The sequence below is a fragment of the Amblyomma mixtum genome, chromosome 10 (genome assembly GCF_055824585.1).
Source record: "Amblyomma mixtum isolate Tamu chromosome 10, ASM5582458v1, whole genome shotgun sequence".
NCBI classification, from domain to species: Eukaryota; Metazoa; Arthropoda; class Arachnida; order Ixodida; family Ixodidae; genus Amblyomma; species Amblyomma mixtum.
This window is the reverse complement of record NC_143021.1, coordinates 95,790,664-95,801,169: the sequence shown is the minus strand read 5'-3', so window position 1 is coordinate 95,801,169 and position 10,506 is coordinate 95,790,664. Positions and strand designations below refer to the sequence as shown.

The window sequence follows — 10,506 nt, the reverse complement described above, 5'->3', positions numbered from 1 at the left end:
CTTACGCGTCCCAGACATCAAGCTCACCCTTGCCGCCATTTCTCTCCACCGTCCTCTCTTCCTCTATCATGTCCCCGCCCATTGCGGTGTCTGGGGCAACGAGGTCGCTGACTGGGCCTCCTCACTGGCGTCGGCGCGCGGCCTCCTGCGGCCGTCGTGGCTGTAACCCTTATCAGTGCGCACCCGCATGTGTATCACCGTACTAATGCTTTGGTCGGACACCTGGGCCGCGGAACACTCTGGCATCCTCCTGGCTGTTTTTGTCCCCTCTATTAACCGTCTCCGCTCTCTTTCCCTCATCTCTGATCTCTGGTCCATGTCCTAACTGGCCACGGTCATTTTCCATCGTACTTCCACCGTTTTGCCCTCCTTCCTTCGCCTTCTTGTCCATACGGACCAGCTGTGCGGGATGTTGTTCATTACCTGTGTGCCTGCGCTCTCGCCATGGACATAGCAGCACAGCTTCCCGGCTATAAGTACTTTGTTTCCCCTCATGGCTTCCCCGCTTTGTCAGGTTCCCCTCGGTCTCGTGCTTTGCTTATTCGTGTTGGTGGCCGCGTTTCTTTCCTTCTTCCTCCTTTCTCTCGTGTTTATTCTCGCCAAGATGGCTCCTAGATCTCCCTGCCACTTCTGCGGCTCCCCATGTCTCATGTGGTGGCGGGCACCTAATGGCCTATTTTGTTGGGCCGTCGCCCTGCCCCTGCCTCACGAGCAGGTGGATGGCATATGGGATCTTGATATTTGCTGCCTTACGTGCACACGCAGTCTGCTTTGTTTTGTTTGATTTTTGTTTTTATGCCTCTTTAATTCTTTTTGTTTGTTTTCAATTAGTTTTCTTCTTTTCTTTATCTAGCTGTTATATTTGTCATGTTTTATTGTTCGGTTATTTTGAATTTCGCTCGTTCTTTTTCTTTCCTTCTTTACCTGCCTTTTTGCCATTTACTAGATTCTCTTGTCTATTTCCCCTTCAAAATAAGTCAGTATTTGAGACAGGAGCATGTAACGGCGCTGATGACCCCACGTCCAGAAGCTGAACTGGCATTGGGTGAAATAAAATAGACCGCTTGTGGAAAATTCAGAGTCCAGATGTACTTTGACTAGGCTTTGTAAAGAACAGAGATGGGAATGGGTGTGGAAGATATTTACTCAAATGTTTAGTGGCATCTCTAGTGCTCTCAAGATGAGGATGTTGCTAAAGCCTCTAATCAAGTGTTCAAATTGTATTTTCAATGCCACTTTATTCAGAGAAAAGAATCTCGGCTCCCTTGCAGTGAGGTTCTCGAATGCACTTCCCACGGCAGCACCATCCGAGTCGATGTGGTTCAGCCGGATCGAGGAGCTGTGGGACCAACGCCAAATAAAAGTTACGTAATGTTCTCATGTTTCCCGAAATAGTAAAAGTCATTATTTATTTCTGGTGTTACTCGATTGCTGAACGAGAGCAGTGATTATAATCTGCTAGTTGTCAGCAGGAAATGTACGTATTTTGTAAAAGCAGGCATTTTTTATTGACATGGATACAAAAGTAGATGGTGTGATTGCTGTTCCGGCTACTCCTTTTCGCAGAATGATAGTAACGAACTTGAACTGGTGACACAACGTTCAACACAGTAAAGCTGCAACACACACATTTCCTAATGCAAATAATACAAACGATACGCCAGATATGCAACATAAAATATAAAAACTAACTATACGTACTGATAATCCCTTATAATATAAAATGCGGATATACCGTAAGCAATGACAACTTCTAAACGGAGTAAACGATATAAAAGCGTGGTTTATGGTTTGGTGTTTGGTTTATGAGGCTTGACGTCCCAAAGAGACCCAGGCCATGAGGGACGCCGTGGTGAAGGGCTCCGAACATTTCGACCACCTGGGGTTTTTTAGCGTGTACTGACATCGCACACAGTACACGGGCCTCTAGAATTTCGCCTCCATCGATATAAAAGCCTCAAATCCAAGAAACGAAATAGAAACAATGAGCAGTAACAATAACGATATCACATTTATCACAGATACGATAGAAGCACACAAAATCACTGCCAGGACACTGGCGAGCATGAGCCGAGACGCACAGTCACAGAATTTACAAAAACAATACCTAGTACCTCACCATGATGCCACTGTCCTCGACAGGATTTCAGCGCTATGACCACCCGTTTCTTTCGCACATGTGCCGGCTATGAATCACGCTTGTTGAGATAAAATTATTCCTGCGGGATTGCAACGACAGCATCGCCAGAAGGAAGAAAATATGTCAATGAAGTTTGTTACTGGGGTAATACTACTACTACCTACTATCTGCTATGTTACTACTATCTCACTATCATCTGTTAATAACACATACATATCAGCCATAATGAGCGGACACTCGGCGAAATGTGGCCCCAGGAAATATGTAACCGTTTAGCTTATGTCCCCTCTGTTTAATGGCGCCGCCAGCGTTAGCTCACGTAGGCATGCGCGCGCGGGTGGCGCGGGTGCGTGGCCGCGGACTCGGTTAGCGACGGAGCAGACGGATTACTGGTAGGCGAGGCAGAACGAAACCAGGAAACGGTCCGCTGCGCCTGTGAGTGCGCAACGTCTTTGTCAGCTCGCAGGCTCCATTTTTTTGCGTCTGTCTTGGTCTGCCACGCGGAACTCTAGCGGTTTCTGGCGACGGCAAGGTGAGAATTTTTTTTTTTGCCCAACAACTATGAATTTCAAGCAGTTCACGCTGAGCATGCTGGCTGGTGCTTTGAATTACGCAGTTATTGAAGAGGCGCGCACGATTCATGGCCTGCCGACTGTTCTGGCGCGGTTCGCTGCACTCCTGCTCTTTCCGACAGTAGCATTATGAGGAACTTTACGTTTTGCCAAACTACGCTGCATTTCGAGCAATTTCGCTGGGCACGCCGGCCGGCGCAGTACGGCGAAGATGTAAAAGACACGCCTACCTGCTCGCTCCTTGGCACGAACCATGGCACTGGTCCGTGCGGAGTTAGCGAAGAATGCGCATAAGGCTTGTGCGCTTTGCCTTGCGGTTAATTTCGCATTGTTGCGCGCATGGGGACACGAAGTTTTCATGCCACCAACAATGCACAACTTCTTTCGAGTGATATTTGTTGGCGGTCGTGTAAAATATGAGGTTAACTTAAAAAGAAATGGGCAAACATGTCGAAAACTAGTTTTCTCACGTTGTTACTACGGGCGCGCAATTTTCAAGACTGCTGTGAAAAAAAGGTAAGGCATGAAAATCTCAGAAACTAGAAACTTATGCATGGAAGAGACTCCGTCGTGTGCTGTAGTGAAAATGCGCATTGAGCCCGCGTAGAGACAATGGAGTGTGCTTTTCAAAACGACCAAGAAAAAAAGTGAACTGGTAGGATGTTCTAAAAGCTCGAATATCTGGAGATCTGCAGAAAAGATCGAATATCTCGGCTGTGAAGACTTGCGAATTGCACCCTCGCATATTCGTTCTCAGTGCTCCTACACAATGTGAGCGAAGGGTTGCGAGCCCGTGTTGTAGCCGGCAGGGTACCAAACATTTTTCGAACAGTTAGCCATGGAATGGGGCTTGTAGATTTTAGGGCGCAGAGAAGAATGCCGGGCAATCGAAGAATGCTCGTAAATCATTGGGAGGTGTCCTCTTGTATGTGATGCATCAATATTCCACATGCGAGGTTCATAAAAACATGTTTCCTTGTTCGTAATTTCACCGCTTTCGCGCATTTCGACCCTTGGTACAGTTTTTGTGTTAGCTTTATGCGAATGACACCTTCTCGTAGTTTATTTTTCAGCTTAGGGTGTCCGGTGGTAGGTACAACCACTGCTGTGCGCCCTGTTGCAGTAGGAATTGACAACAAGAAGCGCGGAACAAGACTAGCGATGTGCTAAATGGTGACGGCTACTATATCCGTTTCGGGGTTATATACATCAAAGTAAATGTTAATGTCATAATGCATCTGGTGTCTTTTCTGGACTGATAAAGTTTGACGAAGGCTGTGGCGCATCTGCGTTTATATCCTGTCAAGAGCGCCCGGAATGTAATGTTCATCTTTCAGGACCAAAAGTAAATAGAGCCTGAGTTGCTTCGGGACGTTAAACCCCGATAAACCAAAGCAAAAGTAAATAGATATCAATAGGAGACCATACAGAAAAGGAATAATGCGCCACGTAGGCGCGGCAGGCTGTAGCGCATGCTAGCATTCAAACAGCGCGCGCCTGAAACCGAAATCAAGTCTCTCGCCCACCCGCTTGGTACCCTTAAGTGAATTGGTCCGCTGGGACCAATGGGAGCGTCCGCTGTACATGAATCCCTTTCTCTATGCTTCAGCTGCCAGGCACTTCCTGGCAAACGAATTTTAGCAGTCCCACGCGGTAGCCAAAAACGATTATTAGATGAACAAAACTTTAATGCCCTTGGCGGTACCAGGCCAGGAATTTCGGGCAGCATAGACGCATCGAAATTGCATGCGTGTGCTGTGGTGCTCTCATATTCACGCCCAAGAGGTTATGCTGCTCGGAGCGAACGCCTCACGCACCTTTTGCTCTCTCCCCCTGGCTCGAGCTGCCGGATGTGGCACCCGTCCTAGCAGGCGGGGTAGGCTTGAGAGTGGTTACGCTTGCTTTTCGGCTAGCGCGCGTCCCTTCGATGGGTCTAGGCAGCCTAAATTCTGCGCTCCCTAGCACGCAGGGCAATATGTTTCTGCTCCTCTAATGCTTAATATGTAATGCACTGACTGCCAGCCAGAATTGTACAATTGTAACCAAGCGCCTGAGTAGAAAGCTTTTAAGGGTATTAGCGAAATTTGCTTATTTGAAAAATTTACTTATTTGAAAAATGATCACGTTACTTAACAAATTGCATGATAACTGCGAACACCGCCGCTATGAGCAGGAAAGAATCATTTAATCTCAAAAGGCATATTTTTGAGATGTACTTGAAGTCGTCGCACGAACACGATGTGTACCTGCAATATCATTCAGTTGAACTTGTCATTATGTGCCCGAAGAGCGATATGTAATTCAATTATCCATTTGCTCGCCTTCTGCGCTCGCTTCTGTACAAAGAGGCTCATATATCCTAAATCTCATATATCTCATATATATGAGTAAATCTCATATATCTATTTCTCCTTCGCAGCGGTGGCTCAGCGGTTATGGCACTCGGCTGGTGACTCGGCTGGTGGCGTTGGAATTTCGATGGAGGCGAACTTCTAGAGGCCCGTGTACTGTGCGATGTCAGTGCACATTAAAGAACCCCAGGTAGTCGAAATTTCCGGAGCCCTTCTCTACGGCACGCCTTATAGCCTGAGTCGCTGTGGGACGTTAAACCCCAATAAATAAAAGCTGGAGCATTTCTCCACCCTAAATTACATTACGTGAACTGAGTTTGCGAGACTCCTTCTCACCCGTAATGGCGGGGAAATTTTGATGCGAAATTGGTTTAGGAAGTTGTGGTCAGCCGCATTCTACATTGTTAGATCGTAAGCTATCAATCGCGGTTTGCTTGAAGTATTTGAACAGAACGTTGATCCAATGGGGACCTGAAAGAAAGAAGCGGCGCGCCTGAAAAAGACCGTTCTTCTTGCAACAAGCGAGGCAGCGCAACGGCATGAGGCCAAGAGGAGAGAAAGGGGAAACCACGGCGCTTTGCCCCATTTTGGCCTCGTGCCGTTGCGCTGTATCACTTGTTACTATGTCTGACCGACTCGGCCACGAGTTCCCGTCCTACAGCTTGATTTCTACTTGCTTCGTTCTGGCCGATGAGATGTTTTTGCGTCAAATATTGGCGCATTTAAAGTGGACATTACGTGTGGCGCAAGCATATCAAGTGTCGCGTATTCCACGGTGCATAAGTGCATAAGTGCCCATAGCTGGTCAGCACCTCGAGAATAGTGTGAAAGCTATACTGGGCAGAATTGCAGCTTCACACTGGCCAGGAACCGAACATATGTCAGATGAATTTTTCAGAATTCGCTTCAAGGTTATTTCGGGGCCATCCGTTCAATGACGTAATTCGATACATTCGGTTGGCGACCTTTTCAATGACCCCTTTTTATGCTTGTTTACGTGACCACAGGGTCGAAAATACCGAAGAAATTTCAGAGGGAACGAAGAGCCAGAGGAGAAGACGCCGAGGCTCAAATCCATAGGGACGCATTTCATTTCAGGTCTATAGCGACAGATGGAAAGTTGATGCAAATCTTGCTGTTTTGAAGCGGAGAAGAAATGTGCGTTCCAAATTCTTAGCTAAACTAATTTATTATCAATAAATAGTTTGGAGGTGTACGGAAACTAAGAGTTTTAAACTTTGTCTTTGAAGTCACACGCAGGTGGCCCTCTGGACACAAGGGATTGTCGCTGGCGTCTGGCAGTGCGTTGAAGATTGAGACGACTTTAACGTTTTTCAGAATTAAATGACGTGAACTCGCACGTTGATATTCAGATGGACTGCTGTGCATGGCTGCAGATTAAATGGCTGCAGATTAATTTCCACCAGACCTGAGTTCCTTTGCGCCCCTATTGTCATACAGAAAACTGCATTTCGTAATGTCTGCCTATGTTGACATGCGACTTCGGCATGCTGGTGTCAGTCCCACGATCTTGGGTTCACTTGCCGAACGCCGAATTCATTTTTGATACCGCAGTGGGTAGAAGCAGGGGGGAGGGGGGGTTACTATCGCGCTGAAGCTCGCTGTACAGCTGTACTCTGCGTTTGAGATAGGATATCAAAAGCGCTCAAAGCACAACGGCTGAGAGAGAAGGACACACGGTGTACAGTGCGAGTCCGAACAGCATTTATCGCTTCATCTCGGAACGCAGCACATAAGTAAGAGCACATTCCGTTCTAAAAGTTCCGCGCTTTCTCACTCCTCCTCCTATATAAAAAATGAGGCAATCACACCGTCGGCAATACAGGAAGATTAATGAGGCATGAGGCAATACAGGAAGATTAAGCCACAAAATCCTAAAACAGCGAAAATACTTACAAAGCAGGAGTTGTCGGCGCCGCTGCCGTAGTGACCGAAGAACAACCCTCCATCTTTTTTGCAGTAGTAACGACAATCGGAAAGCACAATTTTCTGCGGAAATAAAAACAAAAATATTTATCATTGTCATATATCTTTTCCTGCTAGGGCTTTTGGAGTCTGGTGACGTGCTCAGCTTTCCTTTTGTTGAATCTTTCCGCGTTAAATTTTAATTCTGACAATGGGGATTTTGCATGCTTCAGATTTACTTCAAGTACGCTTTGTCACGAAAAATATTTTGCGGTAGTCAGAGTAATATTATAGCTTCAGCTGATATTATCTGCCTCTACGACTAAATGCAATTTCGACAGCTCTACAGCGCATGGTGTGCTGCGTGAAGTTTGTGAGGAGGCACGGGTGGCCAATTTTTGCAGACTCGACATGCGCGTTTTAAGTGCATGTGTGCGGAATAATGACAATTTTAGAAGTTGAGAGTAGGCGTTCGTCGCTTAAGCCATTCGTTTATCTATGTCTTGGTGTTTTGTTACCCATCAGGCATACTTTCCACCACTCTAAACACTCCTGGAAGTATCTTTTTCTAGTATTATTTAAATAGAGTTGACTTTTAAACTTATAAATTCTCCTATGCGTAAAGAATTGGGGTGCTTAATTTATCAATTTTTCTTATATCCATAACAAAACGGGTTTCTGAAATTCTTTAATTCCGCAATATCTGAAATTTTAAAGTGATTTTAACTTAGTATAATATGGCTTCTACTGAATACGAGCCGCTGTTATGCTCAGTGTTAATCCAAACTATCCGCAATTACACTAATATCTCTGTTCTCAAGACAAATATGTGACATCATATGCAGTGTAAAATCCTAATGATATCAGCTGAATCTCAGAAGTCATGACAAAATTAATCATGCAAGTGTTCTAAGAAAATGAAGTTACATATCACTTACTGCGGAGTTTTCCTTGTCTTTACATCTGTGGTACTTTCCAGAAAATATGCGCCGCGCAACTGTCGCACGTTCTGGTTCCCCTGCGAAATCAAAGGGTTGTTAAAACGCTGATCCCTTCTGATTGTAAATAGTAGAATGAACGAAACTCACACTCGAGCTCTAAAGTAAAACTGAGGGAGGGGAAGAGAGAGGTTAAGTATTATTCATTCGCAATAGTATATTGCCACTTCACCGCAGTATTTATTATCGTTTGCTGTCCTGGCAAATAGTGTCATATTACTTGAAATTTATTAATATATTGTCTCGTATGTCAGACTTTAAATTGTTTTGTATGTCTCCAAATAGTTCAGAACCCACCATTCTCAGAGCCTAGAACTCTGTAGTACACGAGAATGCGTAAATGCGAAGCTCGAAGCAGAAAAGAGAGGGAGTAACTTTCTACAGCACCACTCAAGCTCTGATCATAATGTGTTTGCCCTGGGGAAGCAGTCACAAATACTCGTCCACCCAAGATGAGAAACATCAGAGACGACTATTAAGCTCCAACTTAAGGGCATGAAAAGAGAGGGTTAATGGCCCACTTGCAGAACTGGTCATTCTAGACTTTACGTTCATAGATCGCTGGGAGTCCACATAAGACTCCAGGAGCAGTGATGCAGCAGCTAAGCGATGTGTCACTGCGCTGCGATGGCTCATGCAACGACTAGTGAGACCCAAGTTGCTGTTTTCGAGCAACCACTGATCACTAATCATTAAGTTGACTGCCATCTTCCACGGTGGTCACTTTGCTGCCGCTACAAGGTCACGTGACCAAAGTGACCCACCTGTGTTGTCTCTCCGGAAATGTTTTGCTAACAACACCGATGAGAATGACGACGACACCGCCGGATCTTTTAACGAACGGCAGCCTTAACGCCGTCGCATTAATAGACCGCAGGCGGCACATATAATTGGAGCCGAATGCAAAACCCTTTTGGCATCGCAGAATGACCCTAATAAACTGCTCGGATGCCTACGACGTAGTTTGTTTTCCGCCCCCATATCAAAATATTGCTTGTATGCAAATCATTAGTCCTGACTAATTTTCAGCCAAGCCTGCCTAAGTATCCTGCTCGAGTTTATTGGGAATAATTCCACACCTATAACCATAATTCTTTAACCCTTCACTACGGCGTCCCTGATAGCCTTAGTCGCTTTGGGATGTTAAACCCCATTAACCTAGCCTAACCTAACCTAACCTTTCTTTCGGTATATTTTGGTTCGCACTGCGTGGATGTAAAGCACACCAGAAGTAGTTGGTACAAGTGGCAGAAAATAAATTGCAGCTCAGTGCGAAAAGTCAACGTGTCCATAAAAGTGGCTACAAGCACTCCGATGTTTCAGAAAATAGACAGCTAATAATGCATGAATGAAATGGACCTTGAATGCTGTAAGCGCAGAACATAGTCTGGTCAGTGTTTTATTTTGTGGTATGGTTCGTAGGTACTTTTAATTTTGCATCATCAATGTATAGTTGATTTAGCTCTTACATCGTTTCGTCTCCTTTGTCATCAATTATCTTTCAGCGATAAAATTTTTGCATACAATTTACCAGTTATCAACATCACAATTAAAACATTTTTTTTAAATTCTTTCTTATCTTTGGTTTCAGCGATGGCTTTTCTTAAAGAATATTTCAAGCGAGTAGTTTCGAAGAAAAGGCTCGGATTTTTACAAACCTAAGTCGTCGTGTCTGATGCATTTGCCAGCTTTGCAGATTCCCGGGCTTCCAAAGGGCCTTCCGTTTTCATTTGTTAGCTAAAAAAAGCAGAAGACAAACGGTAAACAATGACGTCTCCAGTATACTCGATGTGTAGTCCGTGTAAAGGCGAGGCCTTCTTAAAGGGATTCATTCTGCCCCAGAAAAAGGGGAATCTGTTCATAGCACGTTTGTCGTGCATTCTGGTTGGTAATGTGTAGTGAAGTGTGAACAAAATGTGCTTAGCTACCATGAGAAACGCGTCCGAAGCTGTCCTTGGGATGTGCCGCAGATTTTGCCCTGTGTGCGCAATGTTCTAGCACTGACCGATGTAGAGTAATGAAAGCTACGCATAAACTAAACCGGTGGCGTCACATGCATTTAAAACTGTCCCTTCCGCTCGGTTATATTCAAGAGTCTCAACAAAGGATGCATAAAAAAAACGGTATATTAGACAAAAAAACATGAAAGCACGTCATCACCCCTCAGAAACGCCCTTCATTCCGCTAATATTTGAGGGCGATGAAGTCCCTACCGTACCTGATACAGGAAAATTAGACACGGACGTTCAACAAGACAGAGGCTGTGCGAGAGTCATACAAAGCCTCAAAATACAGTTCCGAAAATTCGGCGCATTTTCAGTCCCATTACGACACAGTACTATTACACAAAGCAGTAAGACTCCATCAGCTTAGATCAAACCATGGCTGGTCGACAATGCACCATACTTCCTGATAAATCCCAGAGAAGTAAAAAATCTTGAGTTACCAGTCACGCTGCGCGCAGCATACAAACGAGCTCTATGCCTACTACCAAACTAATAGAATGGTTGGACTATTAA

The 10,506-nt window shown here is 45.1% G+C and overlaps 1 protein-coding gene across 2 annotated transcripts in view; it reads right to left on the bottom strand.

The window, feature by feature from the left end:
* Nucleotides 1–1,224: 1,224 nt before the first annotated feature.
* The window catches only part of LOC149326471 (uncharacterized), a 77,275-nt gene continuing 67,993 nt past the window's right edge, over nt 1,225–10,506 (bottom strand). For both annotated transcript variants that reach the window (XM_089562343.1, XM_089562344.1), the window contains 4 exons: nt 9,646–9,724; nt 7,928–8,007; nt 6,981–7,073; nt 1,225–1,339 (listed from right to left, as the gene is read on the bottom strand). In XM_089562343.1, coding sequence (XP_089418469.1) covers nt 1,238–1,339; nt 6,981–7,073; nt 7,928–8,007; nt 9,646–9,724 — 354 coding nt within the window. In that variant the 3' untranslated portion in view covers nt 1,225–1,237. The remainder of the gene's footprint in view (nt 1,340–6,980; nt 7,074–7,927; nt 8,008–9,645; nt 9,725–10,506) is intronic.